This window comes from Perca fluviatilis, chromosome 7, assembly GCF_010015445.1.
Source record: "Perca fluviatilis chromosome 7, GENO_Pfluv_1.0, whole genome shotgun sequence".
In the NCBI taxonomy this organism is placed as follows: domain Eukaryota; kingdom Metazoa; phylum Chordata; class Actinopteri; order Perciformes; family Percidae; genus Perca; species Perca fluviatilis.
In genome coordinates this window covers 18,749,085-18,776,174 of record NC_053118.1, presented here as the reverse complement: position 1 = coordinate 18,776,174, position 27,090 = coordinate 18,749,085, and the positions used below count along the sequence as shown (strand labels likewise).

At 39.8% G+C, this 27,090-nt stretch overlaps 1 protein-coding gene and 1 long non-coding RNA gene across 5 annotated transcripts; one reads left to right on the top strand and one right to left on the bottom strand.

The window, feature by feature from the left end:
* Positions 1-467: 467 nt before the first annotated feature.
* Positions 468-1,912, top strand: LOC120562825. Its single transcript, XR_005639853.1, has 3 exons — positions 468-580; positions 1,579-1,659; positions 1,789-1,912. It is a non-coding gene; the product is annotated as an uncharacterized LOC120562825 (long non-coding RNA).
* A 440-nt stretch (positions 1,913-2,352) lies between these two features.
* LOC120562035 (myelin-associated glycoprotein-like) lies at positions 2,353-27,090 on the bottom strand. 4 transcript variants are annotated; one of them, XM_039805456.1, is made up of 10 exons: positions 26,896-27,090; positions 7,714-7,783; positions 7,178-7,537; positions 6,121-6,411; positions 3,861-4,112; positions 3,494-3,751; positions 3,285-3,375; positions 3,030-3,122; positions 2,868-2,940; positions 2,353-2,789 (listed from the first exon to the last, which is right to left on the bottom strand). In XM_039805456.1, the coding sequence occupies exons 2-10, from the start codon at positions 7,760-7,762 to the stop codon at positions 2,754-2,756; spliced, it is 1,503 nt and encodes a 500-aa protein (XP_039661390.1). In that variant the 5' UTR covers positions 7,763-7,783; positions 26,896-27,090; the 3' UTR covers positions 2,353-2,753. The 4 variants fall into 4 exon arrangements, with proteins under 4 accessions (XP_039661390.1, XP_039661388.1, XP_039661391.1 ...); XM_039805454.1 differs by lacking the exon at positions 26,896-27,090 and adding an exon at positions 11,279-11,415; XM_039805457.1 differs by lacking the exon at positions 26,896-27,090 and adding an exon at positions 11,279-11,415 and having other exon boundaries at positions 3,030-3,119.

The window sequence follows — 27,090 nt, the reverse complement described above, 5'->3', positions numbered from 1 at the left end:
TGGCCTGGTGAGCAACAGCCAGCAAAATTATTTTTATTTAGGACAATTGTCTTACATGATATAGGATCCTCATGTTGTTTTTCATGGTTGTTTTTTAATTGTTTATATGTTGCAGTACAATTAACCCTGAGGCTCAGAGCTGTTAGCCTGCCAATGCCAGTGCTGAACTGTACCACTGAGTGATGCAGGAAATGATACCAAGGATTTAGCACAGTTTGATCAAGTTTAAAAAGAAAAACCTTTTAATGTTTTGTTTTCTGTGGAATCGATTCATGTAATCTTCTATGTATAACTTCCCTTGACAAAGATTGGGTTCAGTGAAATGATACATTATGTTTACTCTTTCTCAACATGTTTGCCAATTCACTTCCTGCGCCATCTGTGCTGCAGCTGAAACTTCTCTTTTCTTTTCTGACTCAGTTTCCTATTTAGAGATGAAGTTATTACTTGTAGTGTGACATCAAATGTAAGGACTGTACCAAACAATACATGGAGGTCATTGCTTGTCCACAGTGATCTAAATGTTAGAGGAGGATATTAGTGAAGCTAACCACAGTCTACTTTTTCTGCTTCTATTTTGGTGAGCAATAGCTTGGTTGTATCTGCGTCCTGCATACTTGGCTCTGCCTTAACATCATAGCGGAGAGTCTGTTGTCCTACCAGGGTTTGTCTGTCAGACTATTTCCAAACTGTGGAGTTATTTTTTCATGCATCTCTATACTGTAATTTCTCTTATGTGACAGACTCAAGTACAAGAATGCTTATCTATACTTTATAACAATATTTTACACTACTTTATACTGCTCTAAGAGTCGCGTGATGTAATATTTGTATTCTTAAATGTTACCTGCTAACTTAGAGAGGTGGATTTTATTCGTATAGGTACATTTCTGTATCTTTTCAGTTTACAAATGTATTAGAATTGCAACCAAAATAGCAGTAATAAGTCATGACATGGAAATATGCCTGAACAGTAAAGCTGTGAAATTTAGGAATGAAAATTTCCAGTGTTGATTTCCTCAAAAGGAAATGTGGTTAACTTTGGTATTTCCCTTAAAAGACACAGACTGATAAAAAGCTAATTTTACATGTGGTAATATATAAATACATCTTGTAACTCATCTATAAACTCCTCACAAGTTTTCTATATTACACACTGGGTTGGACGTCATTAGTAGACGTGAGGGCCTTAAGAACAAAAAATGTGTATTGACAGCATGTGATGGTCTTTAAAATGCAACAGTCCTTTGTTGACTCATCTTTTTATCTGGTGTTTTTATCATCTTTAATGAGACAAACTGCAGCATTACTGGAACATTGTGTTCTCTGGAGAAATGTTTTAATTCAAACAATTAAAAGATTCAAAGGTGAGTAAATGAATGGTATGTGTGCTAAAAATAAAACAACAGTTATACAGTTTAAGATGTAATTCATTGTCTTCATGCTTTTTACACTTTTAATTTATCTTTCTCACCGGTGATGGAGCTGAAGTTGTGGTTTTCCTTTTTTGCTCTTAAATGACGAGTCTTAAATTAAAATGATGTTACATAAAATACTTCATCTTACACTTGTTTTCAGTGATCCATGATGTCCAATCCCAATCTGCTAGCCAATGGACGGCAAACATGCCGACACATATTCCGACTTATATAAATACTGGTGGGTTTACTTCAGGAATGCTTCACTGTTGGTTTAAGGCTTATGTCAATATGATTTATTGTGTCTGATTAACATTAAATATCATTTCAATGTCACTTTATGTGTGTGTTTATGTTTTTTAATTTGTAGGATTGTGTAAAAACAGGAGGGCAACATGGGAAAAGATGCCCCTCTTAAGGACATTGTACACATACGCTTGATGTTAGAATGTAATATGATTGTGTATAAACCAACACAGTTTTGGGGGGTGTGGTAATATGTAATAAATGCAGTAATAAAAAAAAGCTTGTGATTGTATGATTTGTGCATGACTTACAAGAATAAAAAAATGTTTAAAGGCCATGACATTTAAATAGGAGGGCACCTATGAGATTGAAATTTCAAAGGATTAAAAAAACCAACTATATAATATGTATATTCATCAGCCTCTATAGGGTTGTAAGTGATGAATACCATTTCTCCCAAAGATAATTTGTGTTTAAGTTGATGATCATTTGAGGTCTGAGGCTTGTGAGGTTAGAACAGGGCAGTGTTTGGTGTGTGTCTGTTTAAAATGTGTGATGATGAACACTTCTGTACTAACAGCTAAGCTAATGACAAGCTTCCCCTTTGCCTTCCTGTCAATTTACCATTAACACACTTTGAAGCAACACAAGGGTTTTTCCACATTGACCTGAGTACACACTGAATATATTTACTTTATCAGTTTGTTTTATTTGATTAATAAATGAATACAATCTGTGAAAATGCATGTGTTTATACAGTACATTCAAATACAGATACAGCTGAAGAGGACATTCAAAAGGTGTGACTTGTGCAAGATGTATTGTCTTAGGTGACTGATACATTGATTTGATGGAAAATTAAAAGTTATCAAACATATATGTAACTAAAAAATGACAGCAGTTTAATGGTGATTTTTCATCATTCACATTTGTTACTGTTGATCGGACAAGCAGTCAGGGAATTATTTTCAAAAATATGTGGGAATTACAGGGGAAAAACAGCACTTATATACAGAAGAAAGCATATTTTTTGTACAACTTTCTTGACCCACATCAGATGGAGCGGTTCCTCAAATGAGTTCAACAATGTTACATGTTGGCATATATTGTTTCATCGCAGTCAGTCTGTATAGGAAACAAGATTAACTCACTCTCTTCTCTCATGTAAGGAAATAATAAAGGAATGAAAAAAAATGTACATACCTCCATGTTGCCATACACATGATCATCGACGTAAATGCCAGAGCACTGTACCTCATCATAGCACCTTTCTATTCTGAGGACAGAATGCAGATTTTTTTTATTTTTTAAGGTTTCACTTTTGACATTGACATGTTTGTTTAAACTGAGGTAAATGACTAAAACCTTTTTGTTGGAGCATACTGAGGGAGCACCACATCTTTATCTGTTTTCAGTGAGTTCATGCGAGGTGTTGGTGCATCCTTAGACCTCCCCCTGCTGGCAGAATAATGGTGTTTAGTTTAAGAACCTGAAACCCAATGATGTATGTATGTTTCTGGTGTCTGTTCACAATGGCATTTATATTTTTTTTATGTACACATCTTTTAAATGTCTAACAGCAATCACATTTCAATGCTTTATTTGAAAAACATAACTTACCGTTTTTTAACAACTATCACTGTTATTAAAAGCATCACCAAAATCCCTCCTGCTCCAGAAGCGATGATAATATAAAGATTCTGCATCTTACCTGTCCAAACAGAAACCATGTACTGTAATTTTACTCTTTCTCAATACAAAGTTTATTGCTTCAGTCTTCAGGTGAATGTCATGCGCTTCTGAAAATAAAAAATAAAAAACATCCTTACTGTTAGGTAAAGGGAGTGTGAGGTTGGCATTACCCAGGGTGTTGTTTGCCAGACAGTAGACAGCCTCAGAAGATCCAAACTTTGCCCGCAGAGTTCCAATGGTAACAAAGCCATGTTTCTCTACCTTGGTGCTTGGCAGGACTCTGTCAGAAAGCACAAAATAGACCATGCTGGGAGGCTTGGACTCCGCAATGCACACACACTTTACCATATCTGCCTCTGAGGAGCAGGAAGAAGCCGTCTTAATCTCAGGGGCATCTGTAAGCACAAGGAATGGAGTTATGAGTTAGTATTCCTTTATTATATTACTTTTTATATATGTATTTAAATGAAAACTCTCTCTTTATTTTTACATTTGTTTACTTACATAACACATTAAGCTGCACAGGGGTTGAATTGCCTTGTCCTACTGCATTGATGGCAGTACAGTACAGAGCTCCTGTGTGTCTGGAGACATTTGGCAGCATGTAGACGTTTCCTTGATGCAGCTGAGCACCAGTTTCATTATGCCACTGATAGCTGCTGGCAGGGGGGTTAGCATCACTGGAGCATCTCAGCCGCACAGCTTCTCCCTCCTTTACATCTGACTTGTGCTCAACCGTCACATTTACTGGGGCATCTGCATGGAAACACACAATTAACCCTTCATGATACCATGGTGGAATATATTTTGTAGCATACTCTTTTACAAAGTATATGCCAAAGCTGAGCTGATAATTCACTCTAAGGGCCCTATTTTAACGATCTGAAACACAAGTATGAAACGCAAAACGCAAGTAGCTTTGTGGGCGGATCTCGGGCGCTGTTGCTATTATACCGGCGGGATAAATGACTCTTGCACCCGACGCAAATCTAAAATGGGTTGGTCTGAAGTAGCTGGGTGTGGTTTGGGCGTAACGTGCAATAAACCAATCAGAGCGTCATCTCACATTCCCTTTAAGAGCAGGGCGCTTGTTCCATGGCGGATTGCTATTATGACGGCGGATTTGCCTGCCTGCGACGCCAGCGGGAGCTGCCGGCGCGAGATGCAAAAAGTAATAAATGCCCGTCTTGGCCGGGTGGCGAGGTTGGCTGCGGCCCCTCGGGCGCATCTCCTCAAGTCTGGAGAGGATTGCTGCAGCCATGGAGCTGGGCCCTCAAACGCACCACCTGCTCCTGTTGTGCCCCTTCCTCCTCCCCCCATCACCTCTGTCCACCCGCTCCATCAGGGAGCGCATCGCGCATTACTCCAGGACCAGATCCCGCCCGTAGTTCAACATCACGTCTCCTTAAGTCCTCTAATATTTCCTCATTTATGTCATCAACACATCCATGATTCATGGAAATGTTGTGTAAAACACAACAAGCCACAAAGAATGCTGCGACTTTTTGAGGACTGTAAGTGCCTCCTGACCTATCCAAACACCTGAAGGGCATTTTCAGTAATATTGTCCTTTGTAATTATGTATGGTTTACAAAAATGGGAACTGCTGCATCCATTAAGATGAGAGAAGTGTATGCGCGTTGTGCACACGCTACATTATGGCCAAGCATGCGCCCCTAAAATAGCATCTGAATAACGCGCTACTGACTTTAGACTAGCGCCACTGACTTTAGACCAGGTTTTTCCTGGTCAGTGGTGGAATTGTTTTCTGAAACTGCAGAATAGGACCAAGTAACGTTTGCGCCGGAACACGCCTTCTCTTTTCGCTGAACCGCCCCCAGGAGCGCAAACACATTCCCTAATTTACCAACGTGCGTCTGTGGAGGGAAAAGTCCGCTGTGCGTCGGGTGCAAAATAGGAATGATACATGCGTCGGTGTACAAAGGCAATTGCGCTGAGTGCAAGATAGGGCCCAAAATGTTAAATGTCCACCTCATGTGGGTGCTAGAGGAAAAGTCAGGGTATCAACAAAGTCATGGATGTATCCTCTGGGTACCACCATTGTTGATTACCAAATGTCATGGCAATCCATCCACTAGTTATTGAACTATTTCAGTCTTGACCAAAGTAGTGGACAGGCAGAGCTATGCCTCTATGGGTAAAAAAGCAATCGGGAAGGGCCAAAATAACTTCATAAAGCCGTTAAGTAGGTTTTTATGTGTCTATAGAAAATACAGAGAAGCAGACATAATGTGCTCCTTCATGCAGCTAGCTAATCCAATATACAGTAAGAGATAACCTAATACTCTTTTTCCATTGCAGACGGATTCCTGATGACTGTTAATCCTCTGACAGTGACTAAACCTGATTTAAGAAGCTTCGAAGCTACTATATTTGAATGTATGTGTGTTGGTAAAAAAGCTTCCACATTGGTAAAAAAAACCTAAATCCAGTAGGTTATGTAACATATCATCACACTAACATTTCTACCCATCTTTCACTGTAGGCCTCAGTGTGGTTTGGTTTCAAATTTTGATCTTTATTCTCTTCACTGGTATTTCCTTGCCCTGATTCGTTCTAATTCTTTTCAATTCGATTCAATTCAATTCAATTTTCATATTCCTTCAAATGTTTTTCATCATCTTTTTGTAGCTGTGAAGCCTGTTGTAACCCTGGTTTTAAAAAGTGCTATATACTCTATAATAATAGTATCACGTACTTACTAAGTTACAGTGTTTAAAGCCACACTGCCATATAAACTTACATTTTACTTTGAGGTCTCTGGATGTTGTTTGGTGCTGCCCTCCATGGTATGTTACAGTACACTTTAAAGGCTTGTTGTGATCAGCGCTGGTAGCTTGAAAGTTTATGGTAGATGTCGCTCTCCACTGGCCATCGTCAAGCTGCTGTGGTTGGACATGTGTGTGTCCTTTGTGACTCCAGGTGAAGACAGGAGGAGAGGTGGGGCAGGAGTGAGACACTGAGCAGGATGCAGACACCTTATCACCTTCCACTACCTCCTCTTTCACAGAGAACTGGATGGGATTTGGTACACCTGTAACACCAAGAAAGATCATGATAGGCAAATGCAAAGATCATAAGGCTACTATTACAAGTAAGGATGATCACGTCGTCTACTGGGCAATGTTGTGTATTTTGAAATGTTGTATTGGCCCTGATGGGCTTCGATATTTAAAAAAAAACAATTGAAAAAGGAAGGAAACTTAAAAATCCCAAATCATGAGAAATGTTGACTGAAGTAACAGGATTGAACACTTAGGAATTCTCAAAGTGGGCATTTGGCCTCCATGTCATACATCTTTGTAGAGAAATGAAACAGTTTCAACTGTGTTTTGATCAAAGTTATTTAAAGTGAGAAGAGGGCAGTTACAATAGCATAATTAAGGAAGTGAGAAACTCTATAGATAGATAGAGAGATAGTTATTGACTATTGAAACCTAAATGACCACTGTTACCAACTCCGTAGTATTGTCAAAAGGACTTTTTTTAAAGTTATAGTTACAAACTCAGCTTTCAAAGACAACTGAAATAAACCATCAAGGTAAACACTGCTGTTAAAACATGTTCTTATTATTGCTTTGGACTATTGACTGTTTGCACAAATATAATATATAATAAAATATATAATTTCATATGATGTAGAAAAGGTAAGTCAATAACATCAGGAAAGTAACAATTGTTGAATTTTCTCAATTTTCACTGATGCAACACTGGAATTAAAAAGAGACTTCTGAGAAAATGCAGGAATCAATGAACTGTACGGTTACAGAAGTCTGGTAAAAGTTGTTCATTTTACTTACTCATTGTAATGGAGACTCTGTTCTCTTTGTAAGAAAACTTTTCATAGCCTGCCATTTCGATCCTGAAATAAAACGGCCCTTGGTCACTTTGTCGAAGGGGATCAATCTTAAATGAACAGTTCTTCAGACTGATGTCTCCCAGCAGCTCTGTCCGACTCCGATACTGCTGCTTCACTGTTAACTTGTCTGGGTGATAGATGAGCTCATGTTCCCCCTCGGCCCACATCCCAGTGAATTCAGTGACCACCCTGCCTGGATCTGGGTAGTTGAACGAGCAGGGGATCACCACACAGGATCCAGGGAGACCTTTTACTGAGGACGGCACCTTAATTGTCCAAGATGAGCCTTCAGTTTCAGAACCTGTAGTAAAATGCAGAGGAAAATGTAACAAAGAGATAGCAGTGGTGAGAAGGACTTGCACAAAATAAAATACCAATAATAAAACAACAGAAAGACTAAAAGCTGACTGTTTAAATTGACTTCTTGTGAGCTGAAAAGGTAACAACTGGTTATACAGTGTAGAAAATGAACCATACCCTTAGAGCAAAGGCACACAAAAAACAGAGGCCACTTGAGAAAGTCCATGTCGTCCTCTCGGGGTCAGACCTGCAAATAAAGTGACAAATATTTTCAGACTTGTCAGGAGCCGCTGTCATTTCCCTCTGATGAGAGATGACTTGTCTAGTTTCCATTCCACTTTTTATACACCACACATACACTGCCATACACTGCGCGCTCCCCACACACACTCTTTTTTTTGTCTTGTTAGACATACATTGGGGAAGTCGATTAATCATCAAGTCCCCCTTTTCAAGTATGTAAAAATACTCTGCTATGATTAATATTACAAGAAATATTAACTCAGAAGAAGTAAAAAAAATATTTTTTAAATAGGGCTGAAAGCACATCTACTTTTTCTCCCTCATTGAGCGCTAGAGCTAGGACAGCTCCGCGGCTAGGACAGCTCCGCGGCGATAGTTTTGCGTCTTTTTTTCTGGAAAATCAGCAGACGTATTCAAATGGCAAGTGTAGTTAGCATTCTTATATTTGTTTATGTAACTTGTTAACTTGTTAGCTTGTTTCTGGCAGTGGGTGACACAGCTACGGTGACGCTCTCTCTGTACTGACAAGTCTGCTCTGAGCTGGAGGTTGGAGGTTTCTTTCTTTTTTTTTTATTTTGGCATTTTTAAGCTTTTATTTTTGACAGGACAGCTTAAACCCGCGGCCGCTACGTCGAGGACTGGGTCTCTGTATATGGGCTGGCGCTCCACCAGTTGAGCTACCTAGGCGCCCAGGTTTCTTTTAGAGTTTTGCATATTAGACAGTGATTAGCTTTCAAATCTGTGACATACCAAATCAAGCTGGTCCGGGATATATTTTAATCTCAGACTTTAGGGAAGTGCACGGACATCTCCCCTTTTAGTAGAGGAATGTGAAAACACCTCTCTAGTGGGAAACTCGAGTTTGTCACTATAGTGACACAGATACAGGTCAGTATACAAGCATACAAGCTCAGACATTTTAGGGGACATAACAACATTTTTAAGTGGAGGGGATCTTAAATCTTTTTTTTTAACCATGTTTTGTGCTCTGACCTATTCTCACTTAAAGGAACATGCTGATTTATTGGGACTTTAGCTTATTCAGCGTATCCCCCAGAGTTAGATAAGTCCCTACATACCCTTCTCACCTCCATGCCTGTTGTAACTCTGTCTGATGCACCCACTGCTAGTCTAGCTTAGCACTGATCCTGGAGGTAACCGGCTCCATCTAGCCTACTGCTACCAATAAGTGACAAAATAACGCCAACATTTTCCTATTTACATGTTGTGATTTGTATAGTCACAGCAGGGGCGTCGGACTGGGGACAAAAAGAGTACTGAATACCCAGGGCCCTCATGTGAGTAGGGCCCAAAAAGAAGCTAGAATGAATAGCTGTGGATGCGGGGAGGGGCCCATAGAAAATGCCTTTCTAAAGGGGCCCAGAATTTTGTGCTACACCCCTGAGTCACAGCATGTACAAATAACAAGGTCACAGCCATATTCTAACCGTATACATACTGGGAACTAATTCTCAGAAGGCGAAGCACTGCTACTTCTGCTACTTGGGTGGAGTGATTTACACCTGAGAAGCCCCGTGGTGAGGAGCAGAGAGTTCGCTCGGAGTTGGAGTAATATCACTCCACCCAAGTAGCAGTGCTTAGCCTTCTGAGAATTAGTGTGTCAGACAGAGTTACGACACGCATGGAGATGAGACTTGGGTTCGCGTCCCGCGTGTGGCGTTTTTGTTTCCCCGTCTCCGGCGTGTGTTTCCGGCTTTTGAGGCGTCCTTCCCCGGGTTCGCGTCCCGCGTTTGGCGTTTTGTTTCCCCGTCTCCGGTGTGTGTTTCCCGGCTTTTGAGGCGTCCTTTCCCCGTTGTTTTTCTCCTAAACCCAACCTCTGCGATTCTGTTATTGTCGCGCTTCACCTGCGGCCGTCTCCCGGCGTGTGAGGCATCCTCCCCCGCTTGCTGGAGTCGCTTTTTTCTTTCCTCCCGCGTGTCACAGAACCGTACGCCCACCCACGACCCTTTCCTAAACCCAACCGTCCCGACCAAGCACGTCAAAAGGGACGGCAATTGTGGCGACCAAGCACGTTTACATGAGACGCAAAAGGAGACTTTTAACGTCAATAAGAACGAGAAAGGCTCCTGACCGAACGTCCTTATTTTACGAGTTGGGTGTGAGAATGTGTTGGTACTAACTCTGGGGGATACGGTGAATGAGCTAAAGTCACAATAAGTTGGCGTGTTCCTTTAAGCTGTATACTTTTCAGGTTTTATTTTCATAAACATATAAGAAATGGACTAGTGTCTAATCAGCTCTTATAAATTTAATTTTGTTTTAAATCTTATCTTTGTTGTGCATCTGAGACCCTTGGCTATGTCACAAGGTGTGCCACCCTTATGCTCTCACTTCCTTCTTTGGATATTTGATTTATTTTAGTAATCATGACTTCTCCAATTTTATTTTTGTAAGGCATATTTCCCACTTCGTGAAGCCTAGACGCCTTGAGCTCATCGTCACCGACCGACAACTCTCATAACATATTATATAACATATTTTTTCATACGGAGAGGTTATTTTATTTATTTTGTTCAGATATAATGAGCAGAGACAATGCCCACTCAAAAATATAAGAAATGTCAAATTAGCCAAGATGCTATTTTACATCTGCTGTCCCTGGACTGGTGGTAAGAGGTCACTCTAAAAATATAAAAAAAAATAAGCTAAAAATCATACATACAGATTTAGTCCAATACAATAAAAGTTGATTATACTAATGCTAATACAAATAAAGACAAGAACATTTTGTCAAGATCAACAGGAGCACACACACAAGCCAAACTTTCAGACCATATAACAAACAAGGCACAATAGCATAGACATACATTTTTGATAGACATACACAAACATAACATTGCTGGGACAGTAACAAGCAACAGACATTAGCCTGACTAAACACTAATGAAACACAAAACCTCACAGGCATCGCACAAGAAGTACAGACAGGCAGAGCAGAAAGCAGGCAGCAAGATTAGTGTCTAAATGTAATGTTGACAATGCTGACTACTTGTTGGCCACTTCTTTAAGTTAAGTTTAAAAGAGGCAGTTTGAAAATGTCTAATGTGAATTGGTAGTAGAGTTTCACCCTCGAACAGCCATGTGTGTGAATTAATTAGTCTGCTTATTCAGCTGAACAAAGACAACAATAAAACACAACACAGAGAAGACCACGGAGTGCAAGGACCCATTTATGCACAAAAAATAAATCAAGAGGCTGAAACAGTGTTGGCTGGAAGGTTGAATGTATTTGTCCAACAACCTTTCTTAAACTGTATTTGCTTCAAAGAAATTACTTCGAAATAACCTTGACAATAATGTGCTAAGATGTAAAATGATGATATGCAATCCATGTGATACCAAGATGAAATATATTCCTGAACAAGTGCTGACTGAAAGCAATGACATGTAAACTCCTTGAAAAGTCCACAAACGTTGCAAATGATATATATCTATTTTTTTTTGTTGATTTTTAACAAGAAAATTACATTTACCCTACCTTCACACCATGTGTTTCACAGATGCAGAGATGTTAACACAGGATTTCCTTTGCTCATTCAGCCTACAGCAACGTGATGAGGTGTTGCATGTGTGATAATTGCTCAAATTGATTTTTATCTGAAACTATAAATGTTATTTTTACGTTGGCTATATTCCACCCAATCGGTTTGACTAGATCACACCAAATGCACACAAAAAGGAAACATTTTCACTTTTTCTTCCATTTCACACAAAAAGGAACCAATCTCATTTAAAATTTGCACTGATGTCTCACTTCCTGTCCATATGATCACACCAAACAGTGTTGTGGTAAAAAAAAAAAAAGCCCTCTATGCCAGACCTCTCCTGTTGCAGTGTCATCACTGGGGCTTTCTGCAGTTACTCCTGCAAACATTCCAACTGACAGGATCTTCTTGCTGAGTTGTAGACTGAATTGTTCACAGTGAGTCAGTCATTCATGGACCTTGATCTCCAACATAAGCAGGGTTCAGCATTTCACCCCTGTTTGGATAAAAGCTGTCGCTCTCTTGGAGAGCTAGGTTCACGTAACAGATTCTGCGCGTGGGGTGGACCATTTCAACAGATAAACTCTGCTTTCCTTTAACCAGCGATTCTCCTCGCGTTGTGTCAAGAAGTCCTCCAGCTTGACTGTTTCCTCCTTCTGGCGCCCCCAGGACAGTTTCCTGGTAGTAGAAAGGATGAAGCCAGTGGACGCTGAGTTACCCATGACAGGAAATGCGCTTGGGTTGAAAAGTCTGTGAATCAAAAAACAGAAAACGTACCAAATGAAAATGACACATTAAATGAAAAAATACAATGCTAAACTGTAGAATCCACACACACCGTTTTTTATCTGGAAAGTAAAAAAGGTCACAGGGATGTCTGTCCTCACCTCTGGTTTATCTGTTGAAGCTCCAACCTTGAATGAGAGATGGTCAGGTTCAGCCATTTTAAAGACCTGCCGGGCCGATTGAAGGAACAATTAATTGTATCCTTCTGGATGAGTTAATCACTGCTGATGAATGGATCTTGTAAGCTGTTTGTATTAATCAGTCCGTCAATCAATCATCGGGAAATTTGTCAATCACAAATACACAATCAAAGCATTACATGTCATCATGTTAAAAATTGTATGTATGCATTGCAAGCTTAGGTCTTTATCATCATTTGATTGATTTGGTTTCTCTGTACTGTTTTGTACTATGTATAATATAAAGTATACAGTAAGTACAAAGTGTATAAGATGTGTTCACTGAATGCCTACAGGAAAGAGTTACAGTCTAATGAAAAAGTTATTCTGTTTTAGAATTGCACTTCATGTCATTCCTCTGAAGGTATTTGAAACTGAAATTTGAAATGTATAATATATAATAATATATTCTCCCACATTTTCAGTTCCCCATGAGACGGTTTACGTCACTTTAGCCCCCTTTTTGCAGCGTTCCAACTTTTCAATGAGAATATGGCTGGGATGTTTGAAATTAGGGACTATATTGAAATGATTGGCCACAGAATTTAATGTACTCACAGTACACCCACATTCAACAACAGAAGTGAAATTAGCAATCTCCAAAATGTATGGCAAACTTAACAAAATGATGCATCTGTTAACCTAATTTTAGCCATTCTTTATTTTTAAATGAAGAGCTGTCGCTGTCTCTTTCTATGACACAGCTCCTGAACTTCCCAATTTCAAAATGTAATGTTTATCATAAAAACAACCATTTTGTTTCCTGGAAAGATCTCTACATTAAGATGCAATGGCATTTCTGAATGAAAGACAAATTCTTCTACAGTTAGCTGTATCAGATGATACTGAAAAGTGATTGTTATGTAAATGTATGTTCTCTCAGAGTAGAACACTTAAAGGTTTAAACTGGCAGAGATTATTTTCTTCTACATGCCTCAATTTGAACTATCTTGTTGTTGAGGAAAATACAATCAGTTTCTTTCCATCACACTTGTCACCCAATTTAGTTTGTTTCCTCTTCTTGTTTCACTCCCACCCTTTCAAGACTTCAGCTAGTCTTAAAGCACCACCATCTGGCTGACATGACTGCATGAGTACTGAGAGGGGCCATTTTGGATAAAACCTCTATGGAAGTTCAGTTTGTAACAACCTACAATATTGTTAAAAAAAAGTGTCTCTCTGACAAGTCTGGTGTAGGAGCTCCAGATTTCAGGGTTATCTAAAGGTTGAGTAAGAAAGTAAGCAGCAAATATCTTTTTTTTGAGTATAGTCATGAGTCAAAGTACACATAATGAAAAAGGTTTATAAAGATAACATTTATTTTTTATATTTTGTGTTTGTCACATTTCAGCACAGTCATCACCGGCTATAATAATCATTTGAGAAACACAAACGCAAATACACATTCACATGCCAGTGACAGTGAATACATTTTTTACAGTTTATTTCCTCCTCACAACCCAATGTGTTTACAGTATAAAACGTTGCTTTTCAGGGAACCATGCTGCTAAAACATTCAAGCTTGTCAACAGAATTTTATATCTTGTTTTTTGTCTTTATATTTGCAGATTATTGTTTTCATTAACATAATGCAGTTTCTCTGAAGCTAATATGTGAATAAGACGAAAATGAGCTTGTCAAACAAACAAACAAATTACACCTTGAAGCAAATAATTTGCCTTTTGACTTAAAAGGGCAGTACTTAATAATCAGAATAGAGCAGTAAACAACTATTTGCTATGTAAAGATATAGTGGAGTTGTCTAAAGTTGTCTAAAATAAGCATGTTGAGTTAAAGCTTTAGTGCGTAACTTTTTTATATTAATCAACGTCCGTTACATTCAAGCCATTGCCAAATGAGTTGATACAAAGCTAATTAAGACTATCAGCTCCACACAACTCTCTCTGTATTTGTCAGTATGGCTATGTTCAGAAACTGGTGTCCTCCGGCGACTTTCGCGCACAGAAAATCGAGTGAAGATAATTACCTCTTCTGAAGAGTGCATCATGTATTTTTTGATACTCCGTGTACTCCTTGGCTACTAGCAACTGCGTGGAGGAGGGGTGGGGGTGGTGCGCGATCACAGAAGGCTTGTATCATGTGGATGCACCGACAGTTTTGTTATCATTACTTAGAATTCCTCATGAAAGAGACAGGAACTACGCACTATAGCTTAAACATGCAAAGAAACATGACAAATGTAAAAAATTGGGCTAGTTATCACTACTACAGAAATAATTAATATAAACATTGTTTTTTTTTCCTCTATGACAGTATGATTTTAAGTAGGGCTGGGCGTATCGATCTAAATATCGACAGTATCGATACCAAGATGAGTATTGGTCTATACTGTCGTGATGAGATCGATACTTTTGTTGCAGTTTCTCTCCGATATCATAGATAGATAGACATTTATTGATCCTTTCGGAAACTCATCTTGCACCATACAGCTCATCAAAAAGACAGACAACAGACCATAAACAACAGACAACACAAGACCACCAACCCTTCCCTCCTCCCCACACACCCCCAATACACAATCCCAAATATCTACACATCATACATACAAGAATAGCAAAGTGCAATATCATTAGCGCCAATGGGCTCGACAGTAAGGTGCATCATCATCAGTGGCGTTTTAATATTATACCAACATGCAGTATTGTTAGCCAGAAAGGATCAAGTTATTTTCCCTAATTTATTTAGTAGTGTAATGCTGGTAGGAATGAATGACTTGCGAGCCCAGTTGGTTTGTAAGGACGGCACCCTATATCTTCTGCCTGATGGCAGCACCTCATACGCCTGAAATAGGGGATGTAGCCCATCACCGCAAATAGCTTGTCCTTTCCTCACTACCCTGGATTCACAGATTTTGGTCAAAGAACTTAACTGAAGTCCAGCAATCTTGCTGGCCATACTAACTATCCGGTGTAATTTATTTTTATTTGCCATTGACAAAGACAAGTACCAGGCAATGGAGCAGAAAGTCAAAATACTCTCAACAAAAGAGAGATAGAAAAGGACCATCATGTCTTTTTCCACTCTAAACTGTCTCAGCTTCCGCATAAAATAAAATCGCTGCAGACCCTTTTTATAGATGGCATCCGTGTTAGTATTCCATGATAGCTTAGCATCTATTATTGTTCCTAAGTATTTATACTCCTCTACCACTTCAATCCCTTGATGACGTCACTATGCACTCCCAACCGCAATAGCCTCTCCATCATAATGTGAGGCCTAATGGTGTTAAATGCAGATGAGAAGTCTATAAATAACACACGTGCATATCGTTTGGCCTGATCAAGGTGACAATAAATATTATGGAGCATATACAGTCCCTGACAAAAGTCTTTTCGCTTATCTATTTTGTAGAAACACCTGCTATTAACCTGACTTTTAATTAATCAATTGGTGTTAGAAATAGCTCATATGAAAAGCTAAAACCCTCCCAAATGATGTTTAATGCACTGAAATAAATTAGTTTCACTGAAAAAAGATTTATCATTTAACAGAACAGACAGAAAGGTCAAATTTTGGCAAGACAAAAGTTTTGTCGCCTATACCGAAATTGAACAAATTTACTGCAAATACAAAAACATGTCAGCAAATTAAGTAGTGGTGCTGTGAGATCCAAATTTAATATCTTGTATGACTTCCATGAGCTTGAAGGACTGCATCCATGCGGTTTGGCAAGGATTCATACAATTTATTGATGAAGTCATCAGGAATAGCAAAGAAAGCAGTCTTGCATGCCTCCCAGAGTTCATCAATATTCTTTGGTTTCGTCTTCCATGCTTCCTCTTTCATCCTACCCCACATATGCTCAATGATGTTCATGTCTGGTGACTGGGCTGGCCAATCCTGGAGCATCTTGATCTTCTTCGCCTTGAGGAACTTTGATGTGAAGATGGAAGTATGTGATGGAGCACCGTCCTGCTGCAGGATTTGGCCTCTTTTATGGTTGGGAATATAAGAGGTAGCTAAGATTTCTTGGTATTTTATTGATGTTGCCTTCCACCCTGCAGATCTCTCGCACACCCCCATACTGGATGTAACCCCAGACCATGATTTTTCCGCCACCAAACTTCACTGTTTTCTGGGTGAATCTCGGATCCATGCGGGCTCCAGTAGGTCTCCTGCAATATTTGCGGTGACTGTGGTGTAATTCAACAGAAGATTCATCTGAAAAATCCACCTTCTTCCACTTTTCCAGCGTCCATCCTTTTAGCAGGCTGTGGGCCTTGGCAAATGCCACACGGTTTTTCAATTGTCTTTTGTTTAGTGCTGGCTTCTGGGCACTGATTCGACCATGGAGGCCATTTCGAGACAGAATCCGACAAACTGTTCTGGTTGACACAGGGACTTCAGGTGACCAGGTCTCGTGGAGCTCTGCTGCAGTGGAAAATGGGCTGGCCTTGGATTTTCGAGCCAACAAACGGTCCTCTCGAGCAGTTGTCTTGCGGGGTCTGCCTGACCTGGGCTTGTCAAAAACGTCTCCAGTGTCTTCAAATGTTATTTTAATCCTCTGTACTTGACGCTGAGACACATTGAAGGTGTCTGCCACATCAGCAGTGGATCTGGTCTTCAGCCTCTTGATAATCAAAACTTTAGTCTCAGGGTGAATCTTAGGCATGTTTGCAGAGGTCTAGTTGCAGTTGATGTGAAGGTCTAGTGTACTGGGGTTGTTTTTATACACACCTGAGACCTAATTGATCCATTATTAGTCACAGGTGAAGCTCATATGACAAGGCGACAACACTTATGTCTTTGCAAAAATTTACTCAATGGGCTTTACCAAGCTGTGAATATTAGAATACTTTTTGACAGTTTCGTTTTGCACTGAAACATTATTACTAAAGCTGTTGGGATTAAAATGAGCCATTTCTTGTAAAAACATCTTGATTAGAAATATATGTCAGCGGCACTTCAGGTCAATCTGTACACAAGCGACAAGACTTTTGTCAGGGACTGTACAATAGGGCGTCATCAGTGCTCCTTTCTGTCCTGTATGCAAATTGTAGAGGGTCAATCACCCCTTGCACATCTCCTAGAACATGTTTTAAGACAATCTTCTCAAGACTTTTCATTACAATTGATGTTAGGGCAACTGGACGATAGTCATTTAAGGCAGAGGGTTTTGCCACTTTTGGTACTGGCACTATCAGTGAGGTTTTCCAGGCCTTTGGAATGTAATATGTGTCAAGAGAGATTTGAAAAAGCTGCCCAAATATAGGGCTAAGTTGTTCCCTACACTCCTTTAGGACCCTTCCTCTGATCTTATCAGGAGCAGCTGCCTTTTTTGGATCAATCTTTTTGAAGATTCTATGCACCTCCTCAGCTGTTACAACCAGGGGAGGGCCACCATTAAGTTGTTGTCTGATAGAATTACGCTCTGAGGAGAAATCTGATGTATCAAATCTTGCATAAAAAGTATTTAATTCATTTGCAAGGGTCAGATCATCTCCATTTGTATTAATGTGGCTTCTCCTCACCTCCTTCCCTATCATTGTGTACATCCCTTGCCCTGCCTGTTTTAAGTCATTACTCCTCATTTTCGCCTCAATCTGTAATTTATATTTATTATTACACATATTAGTTAAATGCCTTATTTCCCTTTGTACAACCTTCATCTGGGCCATATTCCCTTGTTCAAAAGCTTCCCTTTTCCTTTTTAGTGCTACTTTGAGTTCTTTATTTACCCATGGTTTATCATTGGGAAAAACTTTAATGTGTTTGTCTGGAATGACACAGTGCACACAAAACTGAATATAATCTGTCTCTCTCTCTCTCTCTCTCTCTCTCTCTCTCTCTCTCTCTCCCTGCTCTGCCGGAGGCGGAAAGCGGAGAGTCAGAACAGGGAGAGAAGCCCGTGATGATGGCGGAAAGAAAGAGCTGTGTGGAGTTTATTCACTCCAGCTGATAGGGACACTGCCACATGTGATGTGTGCAAAAAAGTAATTCGCCACTGTGGTAACACCACCAATTTGCATAAACACATTAAAACATTTAGATTTGCCTAAATCTTTGTCCTGTATTTTATCATAATCATAATCATCAACTAACTAAAGGCAAAATCACAAAATTATTCAATGATCGTGACGTTACAAGTAAAAAGTATTGGTATTGGGATAGAACAGTTCAAATGACCCCGCCCCTCACATACAGAAACTAAACATCCTTAGTTATCTCTGCTTAATATGATCTGTGCATAGCATACTTAAGCTGATTATTACAAACAACAAATGTGATTTAGTAATGAATATGTTTTTAACAAAATATGAGAGAATAAGTAGTGAGCACTAAAAAGTTTAATTACAACTAAATCTGGGTTTACAGTGAGACAAGCCCTCCCTCGGTAACAGAAGAATAGGACTTGTTTGCTTCGACCAAAGACATGCCATGTTTGTTGACAAATTGTTTAAGATTCAATCACAATAAATAGAGACAGATGAATAATAAGAAAACTCGTATTAATACCAGATACATATCATATGAAATATCAGTTCTGAATTGTGTGCAAAAGACATGGGACAGTAATGTTGCTCTGTGTCTGCTGAAACTGTGTGCAGAAGCTTGTTTTTGAATTTCTTCTACCCCCTTGTGGCTATAAATGTATTGTTGCAGTTTTATATATTTTCTAAATGGTTTAACTGTGAGGACATCACAACAAATAAAGCAAACTGGGTGGTTTCACATATTTAAGTGAAGATCCTCTTTTTCAATTCTCACCTTTAGATTCACCTGATTAAAAAAGAACAGAAAATAAGGCATTGCCATTTTACATAAAGAGAGAAGCATAGATCGTATAGTAAAGCAGAATCAAAAATAAACGTGTTACTTCTGCAGAGATATGCAAGATCACATTGGTGTGTAGAGGTTTACGGTTGGAACAGTACAGAACTAATCACCAAATTATAAAGATAAAAATCCATAAATAAATTCCTTTTGCCTAAAATAATTTCAGCTGTTTATTGCTCTTTTAAAATGTAATCCTTGACAACCTGTAGGCTACCCCCCTGCTCTCACTTATTCCAGAAATTTTAGGGCTAAAATGTACAAAATGTTTTCTCACCTGCGAGACATTCTGGAGAGGCGGTTCCACACACTAAATGTGACAAATAGATAAAGAAATAAATACATGAATCACATTCTAATGAGAGAAAAATAATCAGTAATGCACTAAAAACTGGATCTGATATATTTTTCTCTTTACCTGCCTTCTTGATTTTGGAGCTCTGCTATGCGTTTCCTTAAAGGAATATTTCACCATTGGAAAGATGAATATATATTTAAATTGGGTCACTTATGTAGTAGAAATGTGAAACTTTTTTAGAAATTGGTTGCTTCTAGGCCGAGAAAAGCCAGAAAATGTGTTTTTGGCTCATGTGGATGAAAGACACCAAATCCCAGAATACACTTGCTTCACTGCTTCAGCGTCTACTCCCAAGCCACACCTACCCTTTACAGACAGACAGTGAGACGATCAACTCAACAAGTGTGTTTTATTGTCATTTCAACCATATACACGAAAAAACATTTCACCGTGGCTCAAGTGGTGTTACACATTTAAAACATATAGTTTTTTGCCACAGCTGATACATTATCCGGACTTCTTTCAGCGGATTGATTGATAGCTCCAGTGGGAACAGAACTGTGTCCATGGCAACGCTCTGCTATGCATGGCAACGGTGTGTTATCCTTAGCAGCGGTCTGTTATGTAAGGGTTAATGCCCGACGAGGTGTCCATTGTCAGGTATTAATGGACGACGGCGAGGCGTGAACCGTCCGACGCGCAGGTGTCCATTAATACCTGACAATGGACACCTCGAAGGGCATTAACCCGCTTATACCATGGTCACTTGCCAAATAACATATTTTTAAAACATTAGTTCATATTTTAATTAGTTTTACAATCGAAATCTAAAGTTTATCCAAACAATAACTCCGTTTCCCTGGTTACGCCTGACGGTTTGACTAATACCTGGAACAATCATTCCCATCCATCAGGTTCTTATGCAATGTAAACGTTGTTCCCTCCACCAGGAATTAGGAAGAACCTTAGATACGACTTGCCTCCCTTAGCAACCGGAGATATTTATATAGTCCGCTCAGCTGATAGAACCCTTCAGTTTAGCTAGCTACGAGCCAGAAAGCTAACGCTATGCTAGCAAGATCCAAAGTCAATAACATTGTGTACAGTTGGCAATCAGTAAAAATTATTTGACAGTATTTCCTTTTTGATTTAGGGTAGGCGTAGGGTAGGCGTAATAAGCCATGGCTTCAGCCTACACCTTTTCGGTTACCACTCTTGTTTCTAATGAATTTGCTGTACATATTATGTTCAATGTTCAGTAACCGAATAAACATTCATTCATTCATTTAATGTAGCGCATTCATATAGAACAGTAAACAGTCAGCGAGGCTGATACAAGATCCTGATCACCCTGTCGGGGTTGTATTCGCTATAACAACCGCCTCGCTCTACATTATCCCGCTTATTACATGGCTACTTACCAAATAAATCAATAATTTGACTAATAACTTGACAAAATATTGATTTAAATGGGAGTTTATTGATTTAAATACGATTGTATTGCTTCCACTAGAGAAAATAGTCCGTTCCGTCTCTACGGTTGGAATCCTGCGTCCATAGCAACGTAAAAACTCTGTAGCTTTTTCATTGACATATAGCTTTTTAATGCAATCCTTCGTCTATTACTCAACACCAGCTGCCGTATATTTTATGGGGTGTTGCCGTGGTGGACAAATGACCCAGATGCTGTTTTAATCACTGCAGGAATTGACACAACATTAGCTGAAGTGTTGTAGTGAGCTAGCGGGCTATCGGCTGCTCTAATTTACATTAAACTGAACATTTCTGTTGACGGTGAAGTGAGACACGGTGAATGGCTTCTTTGGGAATATTTATGTGGATGTTTATGTCCTCATTCATCTTGTTTCCTTTTTGCAGAGCCGCTGCATGTTGACACACCTGTAAGTTAACGTTAAACAAGTTGCAATGTAAGCTAACTAATTAGCGTTGTTGTCTCTACGGCTGTTACTGCGTAGCTAGCGATCATAGACGGTATAGAAAGATACTAGCGATAGACGCTCATCAGATCTGCTGTCATTGCTTGAATTTGAGGACAGAAGTTGCTCCACGTTTCCCCACTTTTTGCCACAGCTGATAGGCTAAATTATCCGGACTTCTTTCAGCGGATTGATTGATAGCTGTCCTCCAGAGTGAACAGAACTGCATCCATGGCAACGCTCTGCTTTTGCATGGCAACGGTGTGTTATCCTTAGCAGCGGTCTGTTATCAAGAAAATAACAGAACGCATTCTACATTAGAATTCAAGCAAGCCATGTAATAAGTAAGGGTTAATGCCCGACGAGGTGTCCATTGTCAGGTATTAATGGACGACGGCGAGGCGTGAACCGTCCGACGCGCAGCCTCCGCCGAAGTCCATTAATACCTGACAATGGACACCTCGAAGGGCATTAACCCGCTTATACCATGGTCACTTGCCAAATAACACATTTTTAAAACATTAGTTCATATTTTAATTAGTTTTACAATCGAAATCTAAAGTTAATCCAAACAATAACTCCGTTTCCCTGGTTACGCCTGACGGTTTGACTAATACCTGGAACAATCATTCCCATCCATCAGGTTCTTATGCAATGCAAATGTTGTTCTCTCCACCAGGAATTAGGAAGAACCTTAGATACGACTTGCCTCCCTTAGGCAAATATGAAATATATATATTTTTGTCCGCTCAGCTGGTAGAACCCTTCAGTTTAGCTACGAGCCAGAAAGCTAACGCTATGCTAGCAAGATCCAAAGTCAATAACATTGTGTACAGTTGGCAATCAGTAAAAATAATTTGACAGTATGTTGAACAACAAGACAAGCTAGCTATCCAGCCTGTGTACAGTTGGCAATCAGTAAAAATAATTTGACAGTATGTTGAACAACAAGACAAGCTAGCTATCCAGCCATGTCATTGTCCCCAAAACAATATAACGACTTTTACGAAGAATTTGATCCGCGATGTGTAACGTTACTGTCGGCTGCAGCGGCGCAGCCTGAAGCAGCGACCTGAACAGTGAACTTACTTGAACTTGAACTTACTTGAACTTGAACTTACTTCTTGCAACCTGTGTGTTTTAGCGCCATCCTGTGGTGTTCAGAGGACGAGTTGGAAATAATAAATCCACATTTCCTTATTGATTTAATGTAGCGCATTAATTTAGAACAGTAAACAGTCAGTTTCACCGAACTCCTTTAGTAGGTGTCCTATATCACTTTTTAACACCCTGCAGCCAATCAGAATTGAGTATTCACACAGACCATGGTATAACAAGAAATAACAGACCGCATTCTACATTAGAATTCAACCAAGCCATAAAAGAAGGCTAACACATAGCTACTAGCATTAGCTCTTGGTGGGCTGTGGTATAAACATCACAAACACAGCCGTAAATTTGCGTGGGATGTAGCTAGAATGGTCGGCATTTTACAGTCACAAACTCCACCAGCAGTTAGCAGTTAGTTGGATACAAATCACCCTATTTCTGCCACCGGCAGTCCGGGTTAAGGGCCGTTACAGAGTAAACGCTCCCTTTCATAGTCTAAACAGCGGACGCAAGTAGACCCAAGAATCACGGGCGATGCGTGAAATGCAATACACCGCCCATGCAACAGCGGGTAGCAGAGTGCTCCACTATGGAAATTGGCTTTCCATACTCCACGGTGTTCAGTCGGCAGAGCCAGACCTTCCCAGAGACAAGGGGGTAAGCTTCACTTCAGAACTCAAACCTCCTATGGCACCATTTTTTTGCTACCTGGCCATCACCTCCCGTTAGCATTCCACTGACTAGCATTCATTTTGGCGCCACTTGACAGCGAATAACTTTACATCTGAAGCGTTTAAAGACTCTATTTGTCCATTGTTTAGTTCTAAAGAAACACGACAATGTATAAAAGGCTACATTACCTTGTATCTCACATAATGGCTCCGTAGCAAACGTTTTAGTAAAAATAGGCTAACGATTGTGTCACATAGTAGAGGAATTACCGTATAGTACAGGATAAGCTTGCAGGCAGTTTTGACTTACGTGAGCTGTTCAGGATTAATTACTAATGTTAACTAGCATTTTAGTTAGCAATAATTAGCCTGTGCCCATGTTATCTCCTTACATATACCTACACTCTCCTTCTCTGTAAGATTGGGAATGATTGAAATTTCTCTTGGCACAGCTACCAGAAGACTTACAACTTTCAGACATGTTGCTCACGTCACATTTACGTTGTCTCTCTCAGTTGGAGGCTGCGCAGTAAAGTTTATATACTGTCTATGCCGGAGAGTGGCTCTTGTCAGGGAGCAGCTGGCTGGCTGACTTCTTTTTATCAGATGCTGGCGTGTTTCCCCACCAGTACAGTATGCTACGATTGGGTAGCACTGACCAATAAATTGATAAAAGGTCGCTTAAACATGGTTTAGCAGGTTTAAAAAATATATAGATACATTTGGGTCTCTCTCTCGCCTCTTGAGGAGGGCACACAGCATAGACTACACACACACAACGTTGATACATACCAAAAAATGTGAATCAGTAGTCCTATGTTTGATGAAATTGCACAGCTATGTTGATTCAATATTTTTAATGTATGATACGTGCAGTGTCGCCCCCACCGACAACGCATAGTATTGTGCGCATCGGCGCGTCGCGTATCAAAAACTTTGACGGCACATTTGGCTACGCATCGACGCATAATGGCGGCCGAAGCGTAGCGATGCGTAGCCTTGCGGACGCGTATGCGTACCGATGTGTTGACTCTGTAACGGCTCTAACACAGCCCACCTCCACTAGTAGTCTTACCCGGTGACAGAGCAGCAGGCTGGATTGTCCACAGCAATATTTCCACAACAACAAAAACACAGCAGTCTCTGAACTCACGTTGGGAGTTTCGTTGAAGTTGGATGTAGTCCAGTTTGTTTAATGAGCGGACACTTGCAAGCAGTATTGGTGGAACAGGTGGCCGGCTAGCACCACCGCTGGTCTCCATGCAGGTGAAGCTTGCGTAGTGTGTTGAGTATTGCGTCTGTAATAAAGTGTCCCGCATATTCTCCGATCTGTACCAATGTATCCTGGTGGTACACGTGTGCGGTAGTTTGAATGCACATAATTGTTGTTCTAAAATTTCCGTCGGGATGAACAGTTTCTTCTCCTGCTGAGAAGCTAAGCGAGGATTCAAGATGGCTGACACTCGTTTTTTCCTCGGCATTCTCCGGAAAAAGCCTACAGTCCAACCCCCTATGGGCTATGCGGAAGTGGCTCCTAATACAGGCTGTAGTCTTTTGCCTCTGGGCAAAAAAGCCTCAGATGACGCAAAAATCGTCATTTTGCGTCATCTGAGGCTTTTTTCCAGACCCACAATACAGAGATCTCCCCACTCAGGGGGACATGAGGGAGGGAAGCACGGTCATTGAAAAATACTACCGGGTTACTACTGATACAAAGCTTAATGCTAAGGGGACTGAGTACCAAGGGCCCTCATGTGAGGAGGGCACAGATGCTAGAATTAATAGCTGTGGATGCAGGGAGGGGCCCATAGAAAATGCCTTTCTACAGGACACAGAATTGTTTGCTACGCCCCTGCACATACCGTGAACTGGTAAAATAAGCCTTGACATATTTTTAGACAGGATTATACATGTTTTTTTCTGCTGTTAATTTTCAACTTTTTCATTTACACAATTGATAGAAACTGATATCGTTATACAGCTAAATGATGAATAATCTAATCTAATAATGCCTCTGAACCAGATGGGGACGATCCAACATCTCTTTTTCTTAAGAGCCTAGTCCTCCATGAAATGCATATGTAAATATAATGTGAATGGAATATTTTAAGTGTTTTTGCCCGTATAATATATGTCCACTTTCTCACCTGGTTCTTCCAGGTCCCTCTCTTTGGCCACTCTCTCTCCATCCTTCTCTCTCTCTCTCTCCATCCTCCTCGCTCCCTCTATCTCCCTGCCTCCGTCACTGGCAATCACATACAAAACATTTTGTAATCAACTAGAAAATAATCTTCAAATAAAAGAGAAAATAAAACACAGTAGTCCTACTATATACTATATGTCTTATAGGCTACCTAGCCATTTTCTCACCTTCTTCATCTTGCTCTCTCTGCCCTTCACCCTCTCTATTCTCCTCACTCCTTTGTGCTGTCAACCAGAAGGCAAATGTAATCGACTAATCAACAGAGAATGTATGTGTAGGCTACCAAAGGTTATACATTCACCTATTTATAACATATGTGAATATGGGGTTGCTGTTCAGTGCAGTGGGATAATGTTAAAGGCTTATCTTATACTTTCTCACCTGAACCTGGCTGTTTTCTTTAAAAAAAGAAACGTATATCCATCTATGGGGAAACAGACTTTGGGTCAGGGTTTGTTGTTCCAGTGTTTCAGTTCTGATATGAATGAGTCTGATGATCGTCAGGTCAAATTATTTATTTTTCATTGGCATTGACAGTTAAAAATAATAAAGTGTCTGGTAGGGAGGTAACGGCAGCATAGGCTGCTATGCTATATTTTTAGCGGTGCTCAAGCCATTACGGCAGGCTATTAATAGCACACTTTAAAAACTCGTTGTAGGCTAATAAGCTACACACACTATGTTGCACAACAAAATTGGACTCCGTGGTGAATAAGCTAGGCTAATTCAGATATCATTGCCATCATTGTGATCAGGGATCACAGATTGGTTCCACAAATACTACACCTGTAGCCTACTTAACGTGTTCATTCGATTAGATTTAATTTTCACTCCATTAGCCGTACCCTTTCAGTGGTTGAAAGTAGCCATTCTCTGACGACCGAATTCCCAAAAGTTATTTGCGCAGACTGAACAGTCGGCTGACTGAGGCGCCCTCGTTCAGGGTATCACAGATAGGCTGTTGACTTTAGGCTACAGCTGAGCTGAGCCTGTCGTCATTTATCTTATTCCATTGCTAAAATCAGATTTGCAAAAGTAATAAGGTTTGAACACTTAACGATTTCACAAAATCACAATAAGGATTTTATTTTCAGGGGTGCTAAGAAGATTTTTAGAAAAATAGCCTAGCGCCGCCTATGAATTGCAACAGTGAAGTGATTTGAATGTATTTATGACATATATCGTGTGAGGAGACTATGTCCTCATATGTAATAGGCAAATACTGTATGTATTTTCACTTATCAAAGGTTAAAATATTAAAGCTTCAGTGCATAACTTTTTGATATTAATACACATCGGTCATGGACAGTTAGATGCGGTCATGGACAGTTAGAATTCCTCATGGGGAGGCAGAAACTACGCACTATAGCTTTAATTACATTATGTGATCTGACTTGATTCTCTTTTTCCTTCCTTTTCTGTTTTCAGTGACAGAAAGTGAAATTAAATAAAATAAATCTAAGTATGTTGACAAACAATTATGATACAGTACATAACAGAGGAAAAAGCACTGACCGTGTTAGGGCCTTTACCAAACCAAAATATTCAGAATTAGGATAAACATTTGGATAAAATTGTTCATCCTGATGTAATATTTTCACGTTTTTCAAGTTTTAAATTTAACTACTTACCAAAATTGTGAAATTCCAAGTAGCTCAGACAGGCTCTGTCTTAGCCTACTGTGTTGAGACAGCTTACAGTAAACAACAACTGCAGTGACCACACTGGCAAGATGCAGTAGGCTTAATATTACCTCAATAACATCAACAACTGCACAGCAAGTAGTTCTACTCAGTGACACTGGGAACAGAGACAGTTTTACTTTG